This window comes from Stegodyphus dumicola, chromosome 10, assembly GCF_044657685.1.
Source record: "Stegodyphus dumicola isolate Sdum_Otavi_A_Nest chromosome 10, ASM4465768v1".
Classification (NCBI taxonomy): Eukaryota; Metazoa; Arthropoda; class Arachnida; order Araneae; family Eresidae; genus Stegodyphus; species Stegodyphus dumicola.
The window spans coordinates 144,194,111-144,217,347 of NC_140777.1; the positions used below are offsets into that span (position 1 = coordinate 144,194,111).

At 32.6% G+C, this 23,237-nt stretch overlaps 1 protein-coding gene across 1 annotated transcript in view; it reads right to left on the bottom strand.

Moving 5' to 3' along the window:
* LOC118187944 (glutaryl-CoA dehydrogenase, mitochondrial) overlaps positions 1-23,237 on the bottom strand; it is a 67,305-nt gene that overhangs the window by 20,453 nt on the left and 23,615 nt on the right. The window contains exons 4-6 of the mRNA XM_085825634.1: positions 18,377-18,486; positions 13,258-13,387; positions 4,102-4,315 (exon numbers count right to left, since the gene is read on the bottom strand). Of these exons, the coding sequence (XP_085681760.1) occupies positions 4,102-4,315; positions 13,258-13,387; positions 18,377-18,486 (454 nt within the window). The remainder of the gene's footprint in view (positions 1-4,101; positions 4,316-13,257; positions 13,388-18,376; positions 18,487-23,237) is intronic.

Consider the following 23,237-nt stretch of genomic DNA (forward strand, 5'->3'; position numbering starts at 1 on the left):
AAAAAAAATTGTTGTCTTTCCTTTTGCAAAATGGAATTTATTTCCCAGATATGTCTCATAATTGCTCAGAAGCTTTCTCTTTCTGTCTTATCTGAATTTATAGTTAATTTTAAATGCAAGGTTTTTAAGTTATATTTTATGTGTTTCTATTAAATGTGAGGTTGGGCATTTATGTTACCTTTAAATAGCTTTTTTGCTGAAGGAATTCAACCCCCCGCCAAAAAAAAGCAATTTTCAGAATATAATATTTTCCCCTAATTCCAGAGCAACACTTAAATTAACTGGCTATATTAACCATCAATTTAATAATTCCATTCATGAGTTCAAACATATGGCTGTCATAGTAATTCTGCAGTCAGTTCCAGCCAATCACGGCAGTTAAAGAAGAGAATAACTACATGGCAAAAGAAAGCTATGATAACAATATTCTGTATAAAAAAACTATGCAATTCCATTTCAAGAAATTAAATTATTAGAGATTTCTAACAAACTACTAGCAAACTTTGGACTGGCTTTACTCAATTGAAAAATTTAATACTAGATGGTTTGGCAAGATTTGCCATGGCAAACTTATAAATGTCTCACTATAAATTTATTAATTTAGACTCCCTATAAATTTATTAATTTTAGTACTGGACCAAATGTGTCCTTGCTATGTAATAGTGGGCAACATATGATTCCTTAATATTAGGCAAAAAAGCAACCTTAATTCAGCTGAGATTTTGAATATAATTCCATCAATTCTGAGAGCAATCAGACACAGGTCTCTCTTTTTAGGAGCAAAAAATTTTGCTAATTTGAAATGACTGCTTGAAATTTTAATAATTGTTCTACATTACTTGTCTGAAACTATATTTTGGATATATAAGATTGAAAAATATTGAATACTAATCAAAAGGTCCAATGTTTGTAATTTCCACATGTGTAACATGTATACAAGCCAGTTTCCCTTAGAAAGTCCTCCACGAAGGCATCCCTCCCCTTAGGCAGATAGCCCTCGAGGCTTTGCCGTAATTAAATAACCTAACCTAACCAATGTTTGTAATAATAAATAAGTATATTCAGTTCTACTCTCAGTATTATTTAATGGAGTTCATCTTCATTCAAACACTGCAATTACACTGAAAATACATTACAGCCATTGAAATTGAAATTGACATAGTATACTGCGAATGAAAACAATACACATGATTAAAACTGTTTTATTTATAATATCACCTTCCCTCAGGCCTCCAATATTGTCACTTTAATAAAACTATTAACACAAGTTATAAATCATCCTAAATTCTTTAACACACAGTACTGAAAAAAAGTAAAGGGAAATATCCAGAATTTATCAATTTTAATAACTGTAAAATTGATCTGTTTCACTGCTGAATGCAAATTTCCAAATTGTAATTTTCATGATTTCTTTATTTACATACTAGAACAACATTCATGCATATTGTAGTTTATTTATTTATCATTAATTATCTTCAAAACAATTTGAAACTGACACTTTATTATCAGATTTAGTTAAATTAAATTATTTTAATGTGTACTACTTTCAGAGTACCGACCATTTGCAGTCAAGGGTTTTGCCATTGATAGCACAGCTGATGAAAGCCCTTTTAGATCAGTTTTGCAGAATCATTATTATTAAAATCCATACAATTACTAAAACCATTCCTAGATAGGAAATATTGTAAACTCAATACACAGTATATTTTGAAGCTGTTTTTGAGCATCTTTTCATGGGAACCTTTCATCCAGTCTCAAGAATAAACGAGTATTAGAAGCAGTCTCATTGGTAAAGTTCATAAGGATTCAAAACTTTTGTACAAAATAATTACAAAAGTTTAAATGCATTGTTTTCTTACAAAATTAAATGAACAATTCCATCATCTCCAAAAGAGGGGAAAATCTGAAAAAAAAAAAAAAAACTGTTAAAATGTAATTATGGGTTTTCCCCTCACCTGAAAAGTACTCCTCATTGCCATTTCATCTAAAAGATGCTATAGAGAAGAGACCATCTGTAAGTATTGCAATAAAGAAATAATTTGCATGAAGCACCCAGAATGGTAGGTAGAATTTAGGAATATATCCTGCCACTGAATATACTCTTAAGCTCCTGTTCTCCCTTTACTGACAATTATTTTGATTAAATCTAGATACAGCATTTGTTTCCACTCTCTGTTTGCTACACCTTCAACTCTGCAATGTTTCACTACTCAAATACATTGTTAAATAGCAGCAAATCTGTGATGACAATATTATGAGAATTAACTTCAAAGAAATACACAAAACAGATTTCCAACAAAAAGTTCCAGAAATATTTTGACTATATATACAAACACTGCTAACAGCACATGACTATAGTAGAATGGCACATTGAAAATTGTTTAAAAATATTTGAAATGTCCAGGGATAAAACCACTCAAACAGCAATTTTTTCAAAAATGTGATAGTGTTAGATATATCTTGTGACTTTCAATGAGCATTATCACCATGTGAATTATTTTTCAGGTACAATCACTTTAAAGGCATAAAGACAAGCAATAACAGTTTTGGTATACTGGGAAAAAACCACTTTAGTTCACATTTTCTTGGAAAGATCCACCAATTGAATGCTGGGCAGCTGTCTTTAGTAATATCTGGTCTTTAATGGTCGTCAGCGAAAGCTTTAATCAGCGTCGAGTTACAAGCTCAACTTTTCATGTTGTGCGATTTCACGTAATGCAACTGTTGTACACTATAGACAATGATTTGTGCTCTTCAGTGCTCCTTAAGATCAGTGAGATATACATAAAAAAGAAATGAAAGAAAACAGGTAGAGTTTGAAAAGTAATGAAGGTTTTATGCTTGACAATTCATGAAATTGGTCCCGTTTGCATAAGTAGTTGCAATGTTTCCAAACTGTTTCTGAAGCTGAACGCATGAGGAATATATGAGAATACAATGATATGACAGAGCATCATAAACAGGATGTTTATTTTAGCAGGCTCATTACAGTTCTTCCTGTTAAACTTAGGCAACCTAGTAAGGACACAAAAGAAGTAAAACCCAACGCTGCAAGCTTTGCTTACTGCACTGAAAGCACAGGTGTATATACTTCAGAAAGGGGCTATACACCAAGCTCCATTGTTTAAAAGCTTTTATACAATGCATGGAATTAGAGAGTAGTGCATTAAATTCTTTAGACAGCGTTTAATTTCTACAGGTTCTCCACCTGTTGATAAGTGTGAGAAACATCTGAATCAGAAATATAAACTTTCTTCAGAGATGGTGGATAGTTTTAAAAACTTTATCAAATCGCTCAGAGGATGCAAATTCATTGAATGACACACAAAAACTTTGTCGTAAGAGCTGAATAATACTAAGCTCAATAACATGCACAGGATCAATGCCCTAATACCAACCTTTCCTACAAGTCTTTTTGCAAGATTTTCCAAAGTAATTTCAATATATATTTTTGTTATCCCAGACAAGATGCGTGTAGTGAATATGATGCTTTAAATGCAATGATTTCCCTATTTACTGAAAAGTCTAAATCTGAGACTAATGAAGACACCCTGAAAAATACTGAAAAGTATTTTAAACAAAAAAATGCTGAGAAAGGTTTATATCTTAACAGAAGTGTGTGTTTTTATTCTCTTAAGAGAAAATTCCATAAACAATTGAAAACCTCTACCACTTTGGCAACAATCACAATGGATTTTTAAAAAAATCTTCCAACCTTCAACATCACAAATGACATCTACTACCATTGCCAACTCTGTTTTCTCAGTTTCAACATTCAAATCCTTTCAAACACAAAATCAGTTTTTCAAAAAATACAAGTCTGTAGCCAAAAAAGGAGCAGATGACATTTGCTCAATGCTTAACCATTTTATGTTCAATTTTATTCAACAAATTTCAAGAATTGAAATCAAATTGTTTACTTAACACTTTATCATAATAAAGAAATATTATTTAATAAATTAACAATGAAGTAAAAGGAATAATGTATAATGGAATAACTCTAACTGTTACAAGATAACTCAGAACAAATTCAAATTTATTTTATTTCTAAATCAGAAAGCTCTTAGTTGATATGGAAAATAATAATAATAATAATAAAACCTGCAATCCTTCGATGTTTGGAAGAAGGTTTTCTTCGGGAACAACAACATCTTCCATTACTATCATTCCAGTTTCAGAAGCTCGAAGTGAAAACTTTCCTTGAATTTTTGGTGCAGTTAGACCCTTCATTCCTTTTTCCAAAATAAAACCTTTAATTTTTCCATCACATTTAGCCCAAACGATAAACAAATCAGCAATTGGCGAGTTTGTGATCCTTAAGGAGAAAATTGCTAAATTAAAATTATATGCAGTAGAATGTAATTAAAAAACTCCTTTAGATATATTAAATTTTGAGTTATAACAATTTATTGTCCTTTTTATTGTTTGATTAATTCTTTCATGCAATTAATTTTAAGATGCTTAATGAATTATAAAAAGAGCAGTAATCTGAATTATAATTAAAGAAGTGAGAAGTTATTCTACCCAATTAGACATACACCAATTTTGTGTTGTCACAATTACCAATGTCTTTATTATAATAACAAGCAACCTTCAACAGTGGTGATGTTTCTGCTCAAATGATGAATAATGGAATGATGCTATTACTATCAATTTTAGTACTAATGCTTGTTTACTGACCAATCAGTTAGAATCATTAATACATAACAGCTTTTATTTAAAAAATACCTACATAAATCAGAAATAAAAAAGCAATTACACTCATGTGCAAAAATAAAAAAATTTGAATATTATATTAATTAATGGAATTTAAGGAAATTTGGTATGAATGTACATTTATTTATAACAGAGAAAGAGAAAAATGATTGTACCATCCAAAGGTCATTTTACATACGCATGATTATCAGAAAAGTTCATAGTGCAAGGATGTCTCATATCCACATTGTGATATCAAACTGAAAATGAGTCTAATATGTGCTATGGTTCATTCTAACAGTCAGACAGGGAGAGCCATTTCTAGGCCATTGGCCGTCTGTGTACTTTCCTAAGATTGCCACCTCCAAATTTAAAAAAAAATGCTCATTGTTTAATAACATTTTTATTGCATACTCATTAAGTACTTACATATGAAAAATTGTATAAAAAGTATTTAGGCGTGGTATTGCAAGAGTCTGCCCCCCCCCCCCCCCGATTTTCACCACCCGCATAATTTTACGTGCTGCATCCCTGCTAGGAACGGCCCTACAGACAGTTGCGCAGCGTGATGCCATATTGGACAGGAGACAAGTGATGGTATTTGACAAGTGGTCTCTATGGTAGTTGACCCCATTCCTGCAGCAAAGAGTATTTCAGATCTGGGATGGTTCTCAGATGGGGAGGGCAAGATGAAATTGCTCTTCCAAGAGTTCCCAGATATGCTCTATAGGCTTAAGGTCAGAAGATATAGGTCAATCCATGCAGTGAATATCTTCACTTTCCAGGTAATCGTTGACCAGCTATGCTCTATGTGGACAAGTGTTGTTGTCCATCAAACCAACTGTGCCTCTGAAAGGTTGAATATGGCTCTAAGATCTCTCTATGCCTCATGACAGTCAAGGCTTTGTCAAACACATGCAGGGGTGTCCTGAAACTGTTTCCACAAATTGCAGACGAAACTGGGCGTTACATTGAGCTCTGTAGCCACCTGCAATTGTGATTGGCCTGCCTCCAATTTATTAACAATTCTCCATCTTATGCTATCATCCAAACGTTCATGGCTACTCATTATACCTGATACCTTATGAAATTTAACCAACTCTTGAGAGAAACTTGGTAAATGTCGTGAAAGAGTATGAGCACGCAAATTGCCAAACACCCTTCCTGCACTTATATCACCTTCACGACCACAGCTTTGCAGAAACCCATGTCTACCTTATGTATTCAGCTCTGAATATCTGCATAATTCTTCGGTGGCATAATTAAAATTTTTGGTTCAATACTGCTCATAAAAATAGATATAACTCACAAATTCTCTTAATTTTGCACGAGTGTATTTTACTAACACCTCATTCACATTAATACTTATACTGCGATTTTCAAATAGCATGTCTTTTTTTAAGATTTTATGCACTAATAAAAAAATTAAAAATACACAAATAAGTTTATTTATAATAATTTAAAGATTATGTAGATATATACATATGCACACACATACACATGTATATATTGTTATGTTTTTTGTATTGATTTAGCTATTTTTAAATAGAATTAACAAAAACTGTTTTATAATACTGTGCAATGCAGCACGAGACTTATTTGAAGACAAAGATATGCTGAAAAAATTAAAAATACAGGAGCATGCGCATTTAATAAATAAATATCACTTTCAATTTATATTTAATTTAATTGACTAGGCAAAACCGTAATTCTACCTTTTTTGCTTTCGAGAAACTGCTGGAACAATCTCATGCAGCTGAATTAAAAAACTATAAAAGCCAGAGAGAGAACATCTCAGCTCAGTTGTTTTATGAGTTTGTTTAGGAAACTGTTGTTGTTTACTGTAGCGAATTAGCGGTGAAATCGGATTAGCTTTCTCTATTTTGAATTAGTTCTGTTGAACGTTTTGGCAGTTTAAAAGATAACTACTGCAAGATATTGCTATATTGTATGAATATCTGAGGAAATTTAAGCAATTTGTTTTTATTTGTGATAAATTTTATTCACTTTTCATCGGACTTGTGCCTTCAATTTATTACGAACGAGTAAGCACACAACATTATATACATACACAGACATATATGCATTGTGCACAATGAAAATTTCTAATTTTAATTTGAAATAGTAAATAGCCCTTTAGTCATTCATTTAATTTGGTATTTCCCCTTTCTATCCTTAAAAGAATTTTTTTTTTTTTTTTTTTTTTTTTTAATATAATGCACCTGAACTGCATCATTTTACAAATAATCTTTGTCGCCTGATTCTTATATAACACCTATTATGTACGTATTTACATTCCGCAAAAAAAGGCTTAGCAATAAAAAGTTACATTTTGAAAAACCACACCATTTGCTAACCAACTGAAATAAAACAGAACCTGAATTTAGTTATTCTTAATCTAGGACTTTTTGTTATCTATATGCTCTTTTCGTGCTTGCTTCTGTCCAGCTGCTACTCTTCCTCTCCAATAGTGATGCATATGTGAAACATACATGAGAAATTGCTTACCACATTAAAGTCATCTATCTTTGTTTCTTATATTGCTATTAAATTCATTATTCAACCAAATTATATCTAAATAAAAATGATAACCAGATAGCCAGAAATAGCCATTATCTATTTCTTCGTATTCTTCTGCATCTCACTAAAATTCTATACTATTACGTATACTTGGATCGTACAAAAATGATTGACACAACGGCTCTCACAATGAAACTATTACGCTATGCGAAAGGAAAACAAATGAAATAGACACAATAGACACAAGGGGCGTGAGCTAGTCAGAATGCTTAGATAGAGCTGGCCGCAAGTGAATGGTATAGTTCAGCGACCGTCCCTTTCGCCGTCCTCATTGAGAGCATGGACAGCAATGATGGAAAGTGATTATCACGGTCAGCATTGGACAGCGTGGTTCCTATGGAAGGAAGGCATACAGGGTAGTGAGATCCATTATTGCATGGTGCCTGTGTGAAAGAACAAAGCACCCTCAAGGTGTACTGTGTCCCATTGGTTGGCCAAGTTCAGGAGTGGAATGGAGACTGCAGCCAAAGGTGTCAGCGCGGGAAGCCCAGCAACATCGCATACAGCAGCAAATGCCGCAGCCGTGTTGAATTTGATCATAGCAAACAGGCGCATAACGTTCAATAAGATGCAGGAAGAGACAAGGCTTGCCCAAGGAACATTGCAGGCAATTGTGCATGGTGATTTGGAGATGACAAATGTGTGTGCAAAGGGGGTGGACTTCGGACCAAGACCTCGGACTACGCCTTACTTGACAACAGGAAGGACACAGTCAGGAGCCAACATGTTGAATCTTCTGCCGAATTGCATACAATTGTCTATAGGTGGTGCACCAACACCCCATAGACTGGTTTACCAAAGCTCTTCGGGACCTCCCAGCCAGATGGCAGAAGTGTATTGACATGGGCGGGGATTATTTCTAACTGATGTACTATCAGTTTTGTGTTAATAAATTGCATTCTGCTCTGTGGCAGCATTTGTGTCATTCATTTCTGTACGACTTAACCCATTAACCGCCAAAACTAAAAGGAATGTTTCTTTTCTCATGAAAATAATAACAAATATTAAATTAAGCATTTATAATATAAATTTACATTGAAAATAAAAAAAAAAAAAATGCTCTTACTTGTGGAAAAAGCGAGTGTTGCATTAGTGCAAAATCAGCGGAAAAAGACTATGGATGTTTAGTGAGTAGGATTGTACTCGTGTGATGTTTCTTTTGAGCGCAGGATTACTTTTTAGCTATATAAAGTTTTATAAATCTACAAATCACTTTACTTGTAATTAATTTAATATTAAAATATATATTGTATTTCTTTTACAAATACAGATTATTTCAACTGAAATATTCAAGCATGAAAAGCTTGATTACAATCATGATGTAAAGCTACATTACATACTTTGCATCTGTAAACAGTCTGGCTATGATACTCTTTACAACAAAGTCTTTTGTTATCAACGGACTTTACGATAAAATGTCTACCATCTCCATGCAATGGTTTTTGAATGCTGAATTTACTAGGTATTCCTGTTGCTGATCTATTTCTGGCTAATTCTACACTCTCAATAGGAGTTTGTAAAAGGAATAATGCATTCTCGTGTCTGAAATCTAAAAGAGACTTGATATTTCCAGTAGTAAAAAGTGGTGATATTTAGTAAGTTTAGATACATCTCACCTCATATAATTTATCAGTATTAACAATTTGACTGTTGTCATATGCAAATTCTGCTTCATATTCCTGTACTGCAAACGTGATATCGATTCTCGTACAACAGGAACAGAAATGTCCTTATCAAAAGACCAATACATTTTTTCTTGAGGTAAAGAATGATATCCCGTAAGCAATAATATTCCAATAAATCTCATATAGGCTTCAGATGCAAAAAAAATTTTTTTTTTTTTTTTTTTTTTTTAGAGCGTATATATTTGGCTGTTCAAAGAGAAGAGAGTAAATGTCTAAACCAAAAAGAAAATCGAAAATCTGTGCACTAGTTTTACCTTGTATTTTGTCTTTTACAATTTCTCTTCTATCTCTTTCTTCATGTTCTTCCTGAGACATAACTAACAGTTTCTTTTTTATCCACTTCAAGATTTCAGTCTTCTGCTTTTTAAACTTTTTAGTACGACTATAACTGCTTTTAGAAGGCTGAAACTTACTTCTTATGTGAATTTCAACTTCCCCAGCAGTATCATTTGGTAAAATATCATTATCATTATTTAAAACATTGCCATTCCTTTCTTCTTTGTCACTAGCTTCTGCAATTTCTGGGGGAACAACAACAATATCAGTTTCATTCTGGTCATAATTAACATTATCATCATCTGTTTCTTCATCAAAAAATCTTTGAAGGGCTTCTTCTACTGTAAGATATCTCATTCTAGTCATTTTTAAATAACCAGAACATCGAAAGGAATGAGTGAAAAAGGAGATTGACTACCCGTTTCCTGCTGACATTGCATCAGCGCAACACCTGTTTTCCCTTCCTTCCCAACACAAATATAAACATCTGACTTATGTAACGTTCTGATAAATGGTGACCTTGACTAAAAATAAATAAATCATAAAGACGGTGATTCTTTCGTTAAATATTTTCAGCAAAAATACCTGGTTGAATATTTTGCTCAAAGTATGAGATTAATTATTATAAACAAAATGATTGTTGAAGACAAATATTTTTTTACAGAAATAATCTTCATAATATTCCTTACACAAAATTATCTGCTAATATAAAATATCTTAGGTAGTTATATTTATATACCCATTTATTTTGACCGTTGCGTCAATGCAACACCAGTGGCTAATGGGTTAAATACACACACATATTTATGAAAAATTAGATTTCATATACACTGCTGGCCATTAATATTGAAACACCATGAAAGAAAGTAAATACAAAAAAAGATATTTATTGTACGTAAATAGTATGGCATGAAGATAAAATGATTACATTTGTAAGCAGTTTGGTTGTTTAAAGGGGTGCGAAATTAGTAGAAACCGCTGCCACCCTTGCCATCTAAAAAGGCCCTTATCTGGTTAGGCATGGAGTCGAACTGGGCTTGGAAGACAGAAAACAGCAACTCATTCCATGCTGCTTCAAGTCTATGCCTCACTTTATCAATTGTATCAGCTGGAGAAGGGTGGCAGGCCAGTCTCTCAGCAACCCATGACCAGATGTTTTCAATGGGTAAGAGATCTGGACACTGTGCAAGCCAGGGCGAAAATCTAATACCCTGTGTGAAGCTCCAATAACCATATGGCAGCAATGCCAGGCAGGTGGACTTCTCTCCTCTTTCTTACCCTGTGTATCGAGAAAGTCAGAACATGACATGCAATGTGTGGTCTTGCATTATCTTGTTGAAAGATGGTGTTAGGCAGATCTCGAAGATAGGGCACAACCACTGGATGTAAGATGTCAGAAATGCACCAATCTGCATTCAAATTACCATCGATCTAAACTAGGGATGGATGTGTTGTACACCCAATGGCTGCCCAAACCATTACACCAGGTGCAGGCCCCTATGATATTGAACGCACACAGGAGACATGCGGTCTCCTCGGAACCTTCAGACATGTATATGGCCATTAGAATACTGCACGAAGAACTGGGACTTGTTTGAAAAGATGACGTTGTGCCACTCCAGTATCCAGCTTTGTCACTCACTACAACCAGAGTTGCCTTCTCTCTCAATGCTGCATTAACGGTCATCGTATTGATAATTCATGCAGCTGCAACCATTGACACACCGTATGAGCGGATACTAGGCATGCTGCAAACATGTCTATTTACTGACTAATGGTAAATGATGTTGTTGTACAGTTTTGCAGGGCTGGCTCCACAATATGTCTGTCCTCTCGGGCGTTAGTCAGGGGACAGCATTGAGATTCTGCATGCCGTTCAGTATGACCCTCAGCAACCCATCGATTCCATATTTGCATGACAGTGATAGGATGTTGATCAGTGCGATGGGAGATATCACAGAACAATAATCCATACTCTCAATAGCATACTTGCCAACCTATGACACTAAAAAATCAGGAGATTTTTCACAGTGTTAAAAAGACTTTTTAAATGGTAAAAATATAGTTTTTAATAATGAATTAACTTTAAATAGTTCTTAATTCTTAAATGCAAGCAACACAGAAGTATCTTACACATAAAAAATATTTTTATTACTTGTATCGTTTAAGAAAAAAAAAAAAAAAGACGCTTTAATCAGTTTTCATACAAATATTATGAACAGTGGCAGATTTTGCTTTCGTTAAGAAAGAAACTTCATAATTTTGTTCATAGCAATTGCCACATAGGCCTGCTTTCGCTAATTAAATTTTTCTAATGTGTCATCACTAATATTAGATCTAAATTTAGTCCTCGTTTTCGCAACAACACTGAAAATCCTCTCACACTCTGCATTACTATGGGGAACTGTCAAGATGGCTAACATAATTCTAGACAGTTCACTATATTTTAAAATTTCATCAGCACCTTTCAGTTTTCCAATTAAACTCCACTGGGTGTCAATCCTAGCTAATTTTATAACTTCATCCAAGTTTTCTAATTGTAAACTGCAAAATTGTGATTGCAATATATCAGTGGCAACATCAACATCATCATCTTTCATGACTAAATAAAGTAATGCAGGAATAACTGAAGATATATTTTTCAAACCCATGTTTTTTAACAATTGCACCTGTTTTGGTGCTTGCACTTGATTATTTCTTAGTGGTTTCACTATCGGGAAACATTTTTCTAAATAAACCGATGCAGTCAGTGGCAGGTTGTGCTCCAGTGAAAAGGTATGTGACGATTGATTTATCATGATGTCACCGCTGTGGCTGGTTTGATAGAGCCGGATACGAAGTTCACAGGACTGCATTGCCAGCAATAACCTGCCAGTCAGTCAGTCAGTCAGTAAAAAGGCAGAGAACAGACATTCTGCATTAATAACTTTTTGGTCCTTTGTTTCCGAAGAAAAATGAAACTTTTTCTTCGGAAAATGTTTTTTTTTTTTTTTTTTTCAAAACTACTTATGTTGTCCTTATGTTTTTGTGAAAGCACATGTTTAAGAACATCCGCCCATCCACCGTGCGAAATCGAAAAATCGCATCGACAGACGGTACACATTGCAAATTTATTACATTTCCTTGAGGAAATAATGGAAGGAAAGTCAACTGTGTACAATTTTTGAAACGTACACGAGTATTTCACCTTTCTCGCAAACATAACAAAAGATGATAATTTCTAAAACTATTTCTTGAAAGCACGTGTACTCACACAACATAGGACAAAATGGAGGAAATAACTAAAGAACATCCAAATAACAGCTTGCTTTGTCCTCATTGGCTAATATATGCCAGATGACACACAGTGGAGCTCGATTCCTATTGGAGAACTGGAGAACAACGTTTCTGGATACATATATGCTCTCACTCACAAAGCAGAAGTTATCTGATTCGCAAGGTTTTGTTTTAGATATAATCTAGAGAAAATTCAATTGCTTTCAGACATCCAAAACCACATTTTTGTTCATATAACAAAGTATCAAGCCAAGTTCCATAAAAATCGTGAGAAATTTTAAGAATAAGAAAAAGTCGAGAGAAATATATTTTAAATCGGGTTGGCGGGAGAGCGGTCGAAAATCGGGAAAGTTGGCAACTCTGCAATAAGCAACGCTCCTGCCTCTAGACAGTTGCTAGTAAGTATTTCTTCTTGTTATTTGAGACATAGCACAATATTCTGAGCAAACTCTGACCTAACAAAGTGCCTTCCAAATGAGAAATCCACTACACAACTTTTCTTTTATGCAGATCTTCAGAGGTCATTAATCCCTCCTGCATCGTCTAAATCAGCTAAAATACTATTCATTTGCATATCCCAACCTCTTCTTCCTTTCATGTGATTTTGACGTTCATCAGATCATTTCTTCCTGGTGTTGCAATTTTAATGGTCAGCAGTGTATTTATGCTCCAATATGTTTTAGTAATACTTTATCTGTTATATATATATCATCTGCAATATGAATATTACAAAACAAGTTCATACCATGTTTTAGTACCACTTATAGAATAAGTTTTATTTTCTGGTTTGTAAACTGCATGTGTTTCCATACTACCAGGATCACTGCCATGATTTGGTTCTGTTAGGCCAAAACAACCAATCAGGTCTCCTTTTGCTGAAAAACATTAGTCATTGATATTTTTCAAGAAAACTCTTTTACATGTAATTACATAGCAAATGTTTGAGGTATTACATGTTAAAAATTAATAAATAAATAACAAAGAGTTGAAACGTTATTAACATTTATAAAAGCAAAAGATCTTTATAAATGCATCAATTTATGCATGAATGAAGTTGAAAATTATTTTGGTTATTATAAATAATTTTTAATAAAGCTAAGTTGTAATAACATACAAGCTCTGTCTAAAAAGTATCCAACTTTGAATTTTCCCAAGCAGAAAAGCACCACTGGTCACAGTGGAAAGAGGTATCTTATTTCACATGCTTGAATTTTTTCTCTACATTGAAGTGTAAAACTTACTGCCTGCTTGCTGCTGAGTGAGGGTTTGTTATATGCGTTCATCAGATTTTTGATTTCTCTCAAGATAACTGAGCAAAGATATAGCATAAAATTTCACTAAAAGTTTGCCGATTCTCAAAGTAAAAAAAAAAAAAAAAAAATTGTAAGGTTCAATAGGTGTTTTGAGATGATGTTATAGGGGTAACACATATTACGGATTGGTTGAACTAATTCAAAAAAGGGAACACATCAGCAGAGAGTAACCAGCATTCTAGAAGCCACAAACTCCTTGGAATGCAGCTGTTGTTGAGAGGGTAGAAGATTGAAGTAGTAAACTACTGACAACATTAGTACCTAAAAAAGCTATACGCCATGATTTTGTGACATTCTGTAGCTGAAATTTTGCAATAGAACTGGAAGTAAATGATGGTTATAATGTAGTAGCATGATAGTTCCATTTCAGACACCTTGTATTTAATGATACCTTATACTTATTTTTTACAAGTTTCACAAAACAGTGTTCTAAAGCAAGTCTCTTTCTTTCATATGCCAAAAAATAATTTGACAAAATATGATTAAACACACCAACATGCACAGATAATATTTGCAGTGGTGGGAAACTTTCGTTAAAACTGATATTTATCATTATATTCACAAATACGCTAATTAAGTTCTAAAGAAAGAAAATATTTCATAAATAAACTTAAAAATTTAATAAATAAAAGAAAGATAATAAAAGTTCATATGTTCTCATGTTTTGTCCTACTTGGAAAATTTTCATAATTTGTTTATTGTCGAGTTAAAATATACTAATTCAGAAGTCAAACAACAAAAATCAGCGTTATATTTTCAAATTTTCACAAGACTAGTTTCAATGGCTTTAGCAAACCACCATCGTCAGCTGCAAAAGCACAAATCAACGAGATAGAATATAATGATCAGATAAGATAAGAAAGCCTGGACAGAAAATAAGCTAGTGGTGCCATCTGTTGGTGAAACCAGAACTAAAACATAATTTCTTTAAAGGCTGAAGGCAAAGATGAATTGGAATTAGGATTGTTAACTAGAACAGAAAGATTTTTTTTTTTTTTTTAATGTGAAATGCCTCTAGAAAATCCAGTTCTCCAATGGAAGATGTTTTTTTGAATAATTTTGGCAGCAGAAAAATTGAAAGTGTGATTTTCGGAACCAACAATGTTGGGCAACTGAAGACTTCTGTGTTTCCCTTTTTCTAGCATATACCTCATGTTCCTTGATGCAAAATTTTAAGGTTCTCTTGGTTTGGCCAATGTAAATTAAACCACACTGGCAAGGAATCCTATAAATACCCCAGGACTTCATATCCAGAATGGAGTCCTTGAGTATGGAAAGAATTTTATTGATGGGAGAAAAAGCGATCCGAAAGTTAAATTTCTGCAAAATATGTGCAGCTTTATAGCTAACTGATGGAAAGAAGGGAATGACAACAGAATTTTTATAATCTCCTAAAACAAAAGTGTGCCTTTTAGTGTGTTGAGATGAGAATTTTTTAACTGCTTGATTAATAATGTTGGGTGAAAAGCCCCTGTCAACAGCTATTGTTTTTAAATAATTTAGTTCATCATGAGATAGTTTGGAGGAGCAAATTTGAAGAGCACGGAAAACATAGGAATAAAATGAAGCTAACTTTTGTTTAGTCAGATGACATGATTTAAAGTGTGGTGGAAGGCAAACTGATGAAGGTTTACAGTAAACCGTAGTACTGAAGTTGGATGTGTTACGTGTGACCAGAATGTCGAGAAACGGAAGAGAATTGCAAGTCTCAAGTTCAAAAGTGAACTGAATAACAGGATCAATAGAATTCATTGTTGAAAGAACTTTATTTAAATCATCTTTATTACCTTCGATTAGAGTAAAAGTATTGTCTACGTAGCGGAACCATATTTATTTGTTTACTTTCTTAAACATTTCTTTCAGCGCGTGCATGCATTAAGCATACATTACGCATATTCGAGATTAGAAAATTGCAACCAGAAAACTATTTTATGCGTATTCGTGATATATATAATGACGAGGAAATTGATTTAAATCATATCGTAGTACATCGAGATGAAACACTACATTTAGTAAGGAATTATAAGCCGAATAAAATAAAAACATCTGCCCTGAAGATAAGGATAGTGCGGACAGATCAACTTCTAGTTCAGTGCGCGCGGCGACGTTCCTCCCCCCCACCAGCACAGCAGCGTGAAATCGATAAACAGATTTCGGAATGGTTAGAGAAACAAATCACCTCTCTGTCACTTTCTTCATGTCTTTATCCATTTTTTGCAGCAATTCCACTTTTTGTTTAATGGACATCGAAATATGCTTTCGCTTTGTAGATCCTTTGGCAGCACCAAAATCGGAAATTCTATCTGACATAATCGAAAGTTCAAGCTTACTTTTATAAAATTGCTCTAACAGTCTGCAAAAAATAATAAGCCGGATCCAATTAGAAGATTAAGGAACAACGCAATCTGCAACATTAACTGAAATAGATAATTAGATAATTTTGGCTTAGCTTATACCAGCCGTTATACATTAAACACGCATGCGTAAATGCATTACGCGTTTACGCATGCGCGGTTAATGTGAACGCATGCATGCGCAGAAAGTTTGTAACTTTGAAGTCCAGATTATAGATCATTCAGGATTATGGACGTCCGGATTAAAGACTTTTGACTGTATTAGAAAAAAGGAAACACAGAAATCTTCTGTTGCCCAACATTGTTGGTCTGAAAATCACACTTTCAATTTTTCTGCTGCCAAAATTATTCAAAAAACATCTTCCATTGGAGAACTGGATTTTTTAGAGGCATTTCACATTCAAAAAAATCTTTCTGTTCTAGTTAACGATCCTAATTCCAATCCATCTTTGCCTTCGGCCTTTAAAGAAATTATGTTTTAGTTCTGGTTTCACCAACAGATGGCGCCACTAGCTTATTTTCTGTCCAGGCTTTCTTATCTTATCTGATCATTTTATCCTATCTCCTTCATTTGCGCTTTTGCAGCTGACCATGGTGGTTCAGTAAAACCATCAAAACTAGTCCTGTGAAAATATAACGCTGATTTTTCTTTTACTTCTGAATTAGTATTTGTTCTCCGTGTTATTGTGTCTTAATTAAAATATCATGCCAAATAATGATTGGATCAGTTAAAGCAACAAGAATCAGTGTAATATTCATATGCAGGATTAGTTTTGGATATTTAAACACAGAAGAAGCTTCTTCTTCAGCTTCAGAATGTAAATGACCAAAGAGAAGCCAGCAATAAAATAAGGTGATAATGAAAAGAAAGAAACAAAACTACTGGCAGCATCTATAGATAATAAATGGAAACAACTATGAAATAATTTCCTTAAAACTGAGGGTAAAGATATATTGGAATTTGGATTGTTTATAAGAACTGAAAGATTTTTATTAATGTAAAATGCCTCTAGCAAATCTAATTCACCAATGGAAGATGTTTTTTTGAATGATATTATTGTAAAATACCTCTAGAAAATCTAATTCGCAAATGAAAAACGTTTTTTCAATGATTTTGGCTGCATAAAAATGAAAACATGATTCTCTAACCAACAGTGTTGGACTACAGGGAATTTATGTGTTTATTTTTTCCTAACATATGCCACTATACCCCAGAAGTTCATGCGGAACAGGGTCCTTAAACATGGAAATGCGAATTTTATTGATAGAATAGAAAACGACAGAAAAGTTAAATTTCTGTAAAATATATGCAATGTAAAATACATCCCAATTCTAACCCGTTTTTACCCTCAGATTTTAAGGAAATTATTTCACAGTTACTTTCAATTTTGTTCAATAGATGGTGCCAGTAGCTTGACTTTCTTCCTCTCATTCTTATGGTTTTATCCTATCAATGGCTTCTCTTTTGCCATTTGCACTTATTCAGCTGAAGAAGGAGGTTCTTTCCAATAACTGTCTTTTGTTAACTTCAGTAATTTATTTAGGGGTTAATTGAGCATATTAAGAGTTATTTAAGATAAATGTCATCTGAAACTTTAATATTTAACTGTCAATACACTTGAATCACAAAGTGCAACCAACAAAATTTTTTTGCAGACACCAACTTTCAGATTTTAGACAGAACATTATAGTCAGCTTTTGATTAAAAATGTAATATGTGAGTTTTCATTTTCTTAAACATTACAGAGGTAATTATTAACAGACAAAAAACCTTCATATTGCTGTAAGAATTAATAGTTTATGAACAAAGCATGTGAAATTTATAGAAATACTGCAAGATTAATTCAGAAAATATATATAAATTGGATTTCTTCCTTCACATTATTATCATTTTTACATGTTTTGATAAATATTTAGTGAATAAAATTTTACGTTTAGTTTAAAAAATTTGTTTTGTTAAAAAAAAATTTGGCCTGCCATCTACTTTCAAAAGGTGCATTCGGCTCAGACATTAAAAATAACGTCAGAATCAAATTTTGTTATTTTTAAATGTACAAGAGTCACATATTTTCCACTGTGCATAAAACAGCACATGTAACGTTTTTTATTATTACACATTTAACATTACATTGTTTAAAACAATAAACATTGCAAATAAAAAACTATTATATTAATAGAAGATACACAACATATTTACCTAATCTAGGCAAATATTTTTCCTTCTGTTCTTCTGTACCATAGGCATAAATTGGATGCATTACAAGAGAAGATTGCACACTCATAGCAGAACGGTAACTACTGTCAACTCTAAGAGAAACAAAAGAAAGTACAAAGAAAGCGTTTGTTGAAATAAATATACAAATGAGGAAAAACATTATTTTTTATTGTGAAATTTTTTTTTAAAAAAAAAAGCATTATGAATAAAAAATTCTTGAGTCAAATAAAAATGCAAGATAACAATGATCCACATTTTTAGCATCTTCTGCTGGCAGATTAAAAAAAAAAAAAAATTCAAAACCAAATTCTACTTCTCTTCCTTCTAAAGAATAAAATTATTATGTACTTATTTATTAATGCAACCACCTTATTAGAAGTCACCAAATTTTCATAATGTGCCAAACTCTGGCAAACCTGCACATAACCATTCTTCCAGCAATCATGCTCATAACAATCCTTCAGTAAGCAATGCCACCATTTTTTAATGTGTTCTTTTTTGCTGTATTCCAAATTACAACTGTTTTGATAAATAAATCATGATATTTTTTCTTTAAACTTAATTTTTAAATAATAAGCTTATGAAATTTGTCAGCAATGAAAGAAACTCTGGTAAAATTTTCTGCAAGAATACAAAATTTTGCTGAAAATGTTCTAAAAGAAACAATGAGGAGATGCAGTTCCTCAATAGCCACTGTTGCCAAGGGTCACATGAAGCCAAGTTTCCGTAATTCTCTGATTTTCTTAAAGCAAAAACACATCACTGTGTACTGTATACATCGTGGAAGAAAAAAAAATACAGAAAGAACTCAAGAATGTAAGTAATTTATTTTTTAATGTATTATGTAATCCTCATTTAATAATTCAAATTTGTATTTTAAACTGCTAAAATACGTATTCTTTTCATATGTTGATAATGTTTAGTGACTTATGATAAATACCAAAAGTTGGGGATCTATCTAAAAAATGGTGCAAAACCACCAACTTGCACCCAACTTTTACCTTTTCATGTATAAAAAATCACCAAGGTGGTAGCATTTATACATAAGTACCTTATATGATAACATTGCAATACACTGCATATCTTCTTTCAAATAAAAGTTAGTAGAAATGAATGAAAATATTTTTATGGTATGATATAAACATTGCTTGATTATTAGATTTATTTAAATATATATGTAATTTGAAATAATTTAATTATCAAAGGAAAAGAATACCTCATTATATATATCTGAGTGTGTGTCTGTATGTATATGCATATAGTATATATACAACATTTTCAAATCAAAGTTTTGAGGCTATGTGAAACTAGTCAGTTATTACCTTTTTGCCAATCACATTTGCTTGCTTTATGGTTCACTTTCACATTTTCAATAATTCACACAATATTTCAAACTTTTATTGCACAATTACATTGAAAGTACACCAAATAATAACCTTTAATTGCTCTATTATTAAAATTTCCCACCTCATACCCTTTTTTAAGAATTCTACAATATTTTTATAAATTTCACATACTTAATTCATAAACCATTAATTCTTGCTATAATATCAAACTTTTTTGTCTGTTAATAATTACCTCTATAATATTTAAGAAAATGAAAACTCACATTATACATTTTTAATCAAAAGTTGACTATAATTTTAGAAAAAAGATGATGATATACTGAATGAAGATACAACACATTATTTAAGAATCTTACATTAAATAATTATGAGTGCAAAGGAAAAGTTGTTTAAGTCTATTACTATCTATCAATGCTTCAATAGCACACACACAAAGGATGAGAAAGCAAAAGTTTTACTGCTTTACAATACGTGATGCAAACCTAAATTCTGCATGCACTGGAAAACCACAAGAATTATGATTTGTTGTGTTGCAATATTAATTTTATCAGAGAGGAATGGACTGGAAACGCAATATCTATGATATGCTTGTTTATTACATAATATTGAATAGTTACAACTGAGCCATAAAAAGAAGAAAGAAAGAAACAATTATTGATAAATAAATGCAAGTATTTTAAAGTAAAAACCCAACTACCCGGCATCCAACTAACTGAAAAGCTCAGGTAACCAGCATATTTTAGAATTTCAGAAAGTTTTCCCATCTCCCAAAAGAGTTCTAATCCCATTATATAGCTTGTAATACTATTAACAAGTATATATTGTCACCAAATAGTGTGATTTAACACCGATAATGGGTAATCATGACATCCCAACACAGTCAAAAGAAGTTCATTTTGGTTTAATGTAAACTCTATTAATTCTTAATAAGCTTATTTACTTTTTGTAAAGAAGGATATACCACATATTTTCATGGATAAGAAAATACTTGAATCACAGAAAAAAGGCCTTCAAATTCTGAGGTCATCTTATAGGATGGCTACAAGAAAATTATATTGGAATTGATATAAATTAAAACCATTAAAAAATAAAACAAATCACTCACCAATGTATTAAAATCCTACAAAATCCTCACATTCAACATCTAAGGCAAACAGCTGCTCAAGTACATTCTCACTTTCATTGTAGAGAAGCTTGTTATATGGCTTCCATTCACAGCATTAGAAATTCCATGTTTTTTTAGGGATATGACCAGTGTTTCCACTTCCATTATTTTTCCATGATTTGATCAGAAAATTACATCAAGTGATGCAGCCTGTATAGCTCCACTTTTTATATACAACTTTTCACCACTCATCATCCAATTATTCTAACATTCATGCATGTGATCTCTGAATGATTTATTCAGGGAGATGTGTAAAGGTGGTAGCACTGAAGATAAACCACCCAGTATAACAGCAATCTTAGTATTGCTGTTTCATTTATCGCCAAGTTGTTGTTTCATTTATGGTAACCTGAATAGCTGAATGTTATGGAAACCCTATTATGACATAATTGGTTGCGTGATTGCGGTGAATTTGAATGATGGGAAAAGATTTGTAAGGGCTTGTGGTGTTTGTTGGTTAGGAAGTACGTTGCTGTTCTCGGTTTAGATGGTAAAATGGCTGAATGTGGTAAGATTAATTTGAAGTTTCCGTACAATTTAGAATGAAAGGAGAAAAAGCATGAATTGACTGGTGTGTAAATGAAGGTTTACTTAGTATCCATTATAAGTTTCCTGTTTGTTGGAAGGAAATGCGTATGGTCAAATGCCGGAGGATACATACCGACACTACAGAGGATATTTTTGACTCTTATCTTTGTGAATTTATGTGGCAATGCCAGTATACAGATTCTAGTTCAGATAATTTTAGGAAGTTTTTGGATGCTGTTAAGGAATTTTGTTTGACTGAAGACAGGTAAATTTCTAAATAAGGTAAGTGGATATTTCCTTTGTGTAGTGTTACAATGAATTTCCTTTTTTAGGTTATTTGATTGTTTTATATAAAATGTAATTTATTCAGATTATATATTTTTTGTTGGCTGCTCCTTTGACTTTTTAAGTGAAAACAGATTGATGTGTGCATGGACAAAGTCAAGGGAGTATGCAATGCCAAGTTTTTGCAATTCTCTGATTTTTTAAGTGAAAATAGGTCAATGTGTACATAGATACCAAGTTTGTGCAATTCTTTAACTTGTCATTTTAGATTTGTGTAGTGGCAAATTTTGGCATAAAAATCAGTGCTACACAAAGCCAAAGTAACAAGTCAAAGAACTGCACAAACTCGGAGACCATGTAATGCAAAAAACTGACAACTATCGCCAAGGGGCACCCGTAAATGTATTTTTACCTGTTGGTGACTTCATATGAACCAAACTTTTGGCAAGTTTAGCAAAACATATCGAGACGACTCTAGTCCCAATAACAGAACAGTACCAAATTATCTTGTAAATAATTATATGCTTCTATAACTTCCTTGTCAAAAGGTAGATCTTCATGATATTCATTCTAAGTACTTTTTGCACCAAAAATCGCCACTACACAAAGCCAAAATAAAAAATCAAGAGAATTGCACAAACTTGGCATCCATGTACCACCAAAAATCACCAATTTATGCCAAGGGGCGTACGTAAATATATTTTTACTAAATTTGATTACCCAATATTTATAACGAAATATTGAATATTTTTACCGAAGGCCAGAGGCATGTTTTCGACCGATTTGCAGGTTCCTGACAGCTCTTTAAATGCACTGGTATTTATTTAACAATTAATTTTTCCTTAGAGCATTTGCTCCCTGTGTTTTTTAAATGTGGAAATGACATTTTATTGATAAAAATTATACTCCCCCCTCTCCTCTAGAGCATTGAGTATTTGGTATTGAGTTCACTGTCCAGTTTTGAATCGAGAATACAGAATCATATCTTGTATATGAGAAATGTTTCTGCTTTGAGCATTATAATGCCAAAGTATCAAAAATCTTTAATAAATTATGTGAATCTAAACCAAGTTATGTCTGTAACTTTCATTTATACAGGAAGAGAAACAGAATTAAAAGAAAATTCAGAATGATATGAGCAAAGAGTTGTTAAATCTCTACTTAAAGAACTTTCTAGTCAATAGTACTATTTATACATTGAAAGTTTTTCTATGTTCCCATCATTGGTGAACGAACTCTTTAGACTTGGAACAAATACTTGTGGGTCTTTTGTGAGAAGGAAAGGAATGACTGAAAATTTTCCACTACCCAAAATGAAAACTGGTGAAATGTCGGTTTTTCAGAAAAAAAGGCCTAAATTTTATTACTTTTAAAGATACATAGGAAGTATTTTTTCAAATGAAAGCTCTAAGAAAGTGCAATGGCAATGTTCCATTTGTTTACACTCCCACAAAAATCCTCTAAAAATGCAAATGAGGTAATATGAATGCATGGATTATAAGATAGGGCTATGTATAGA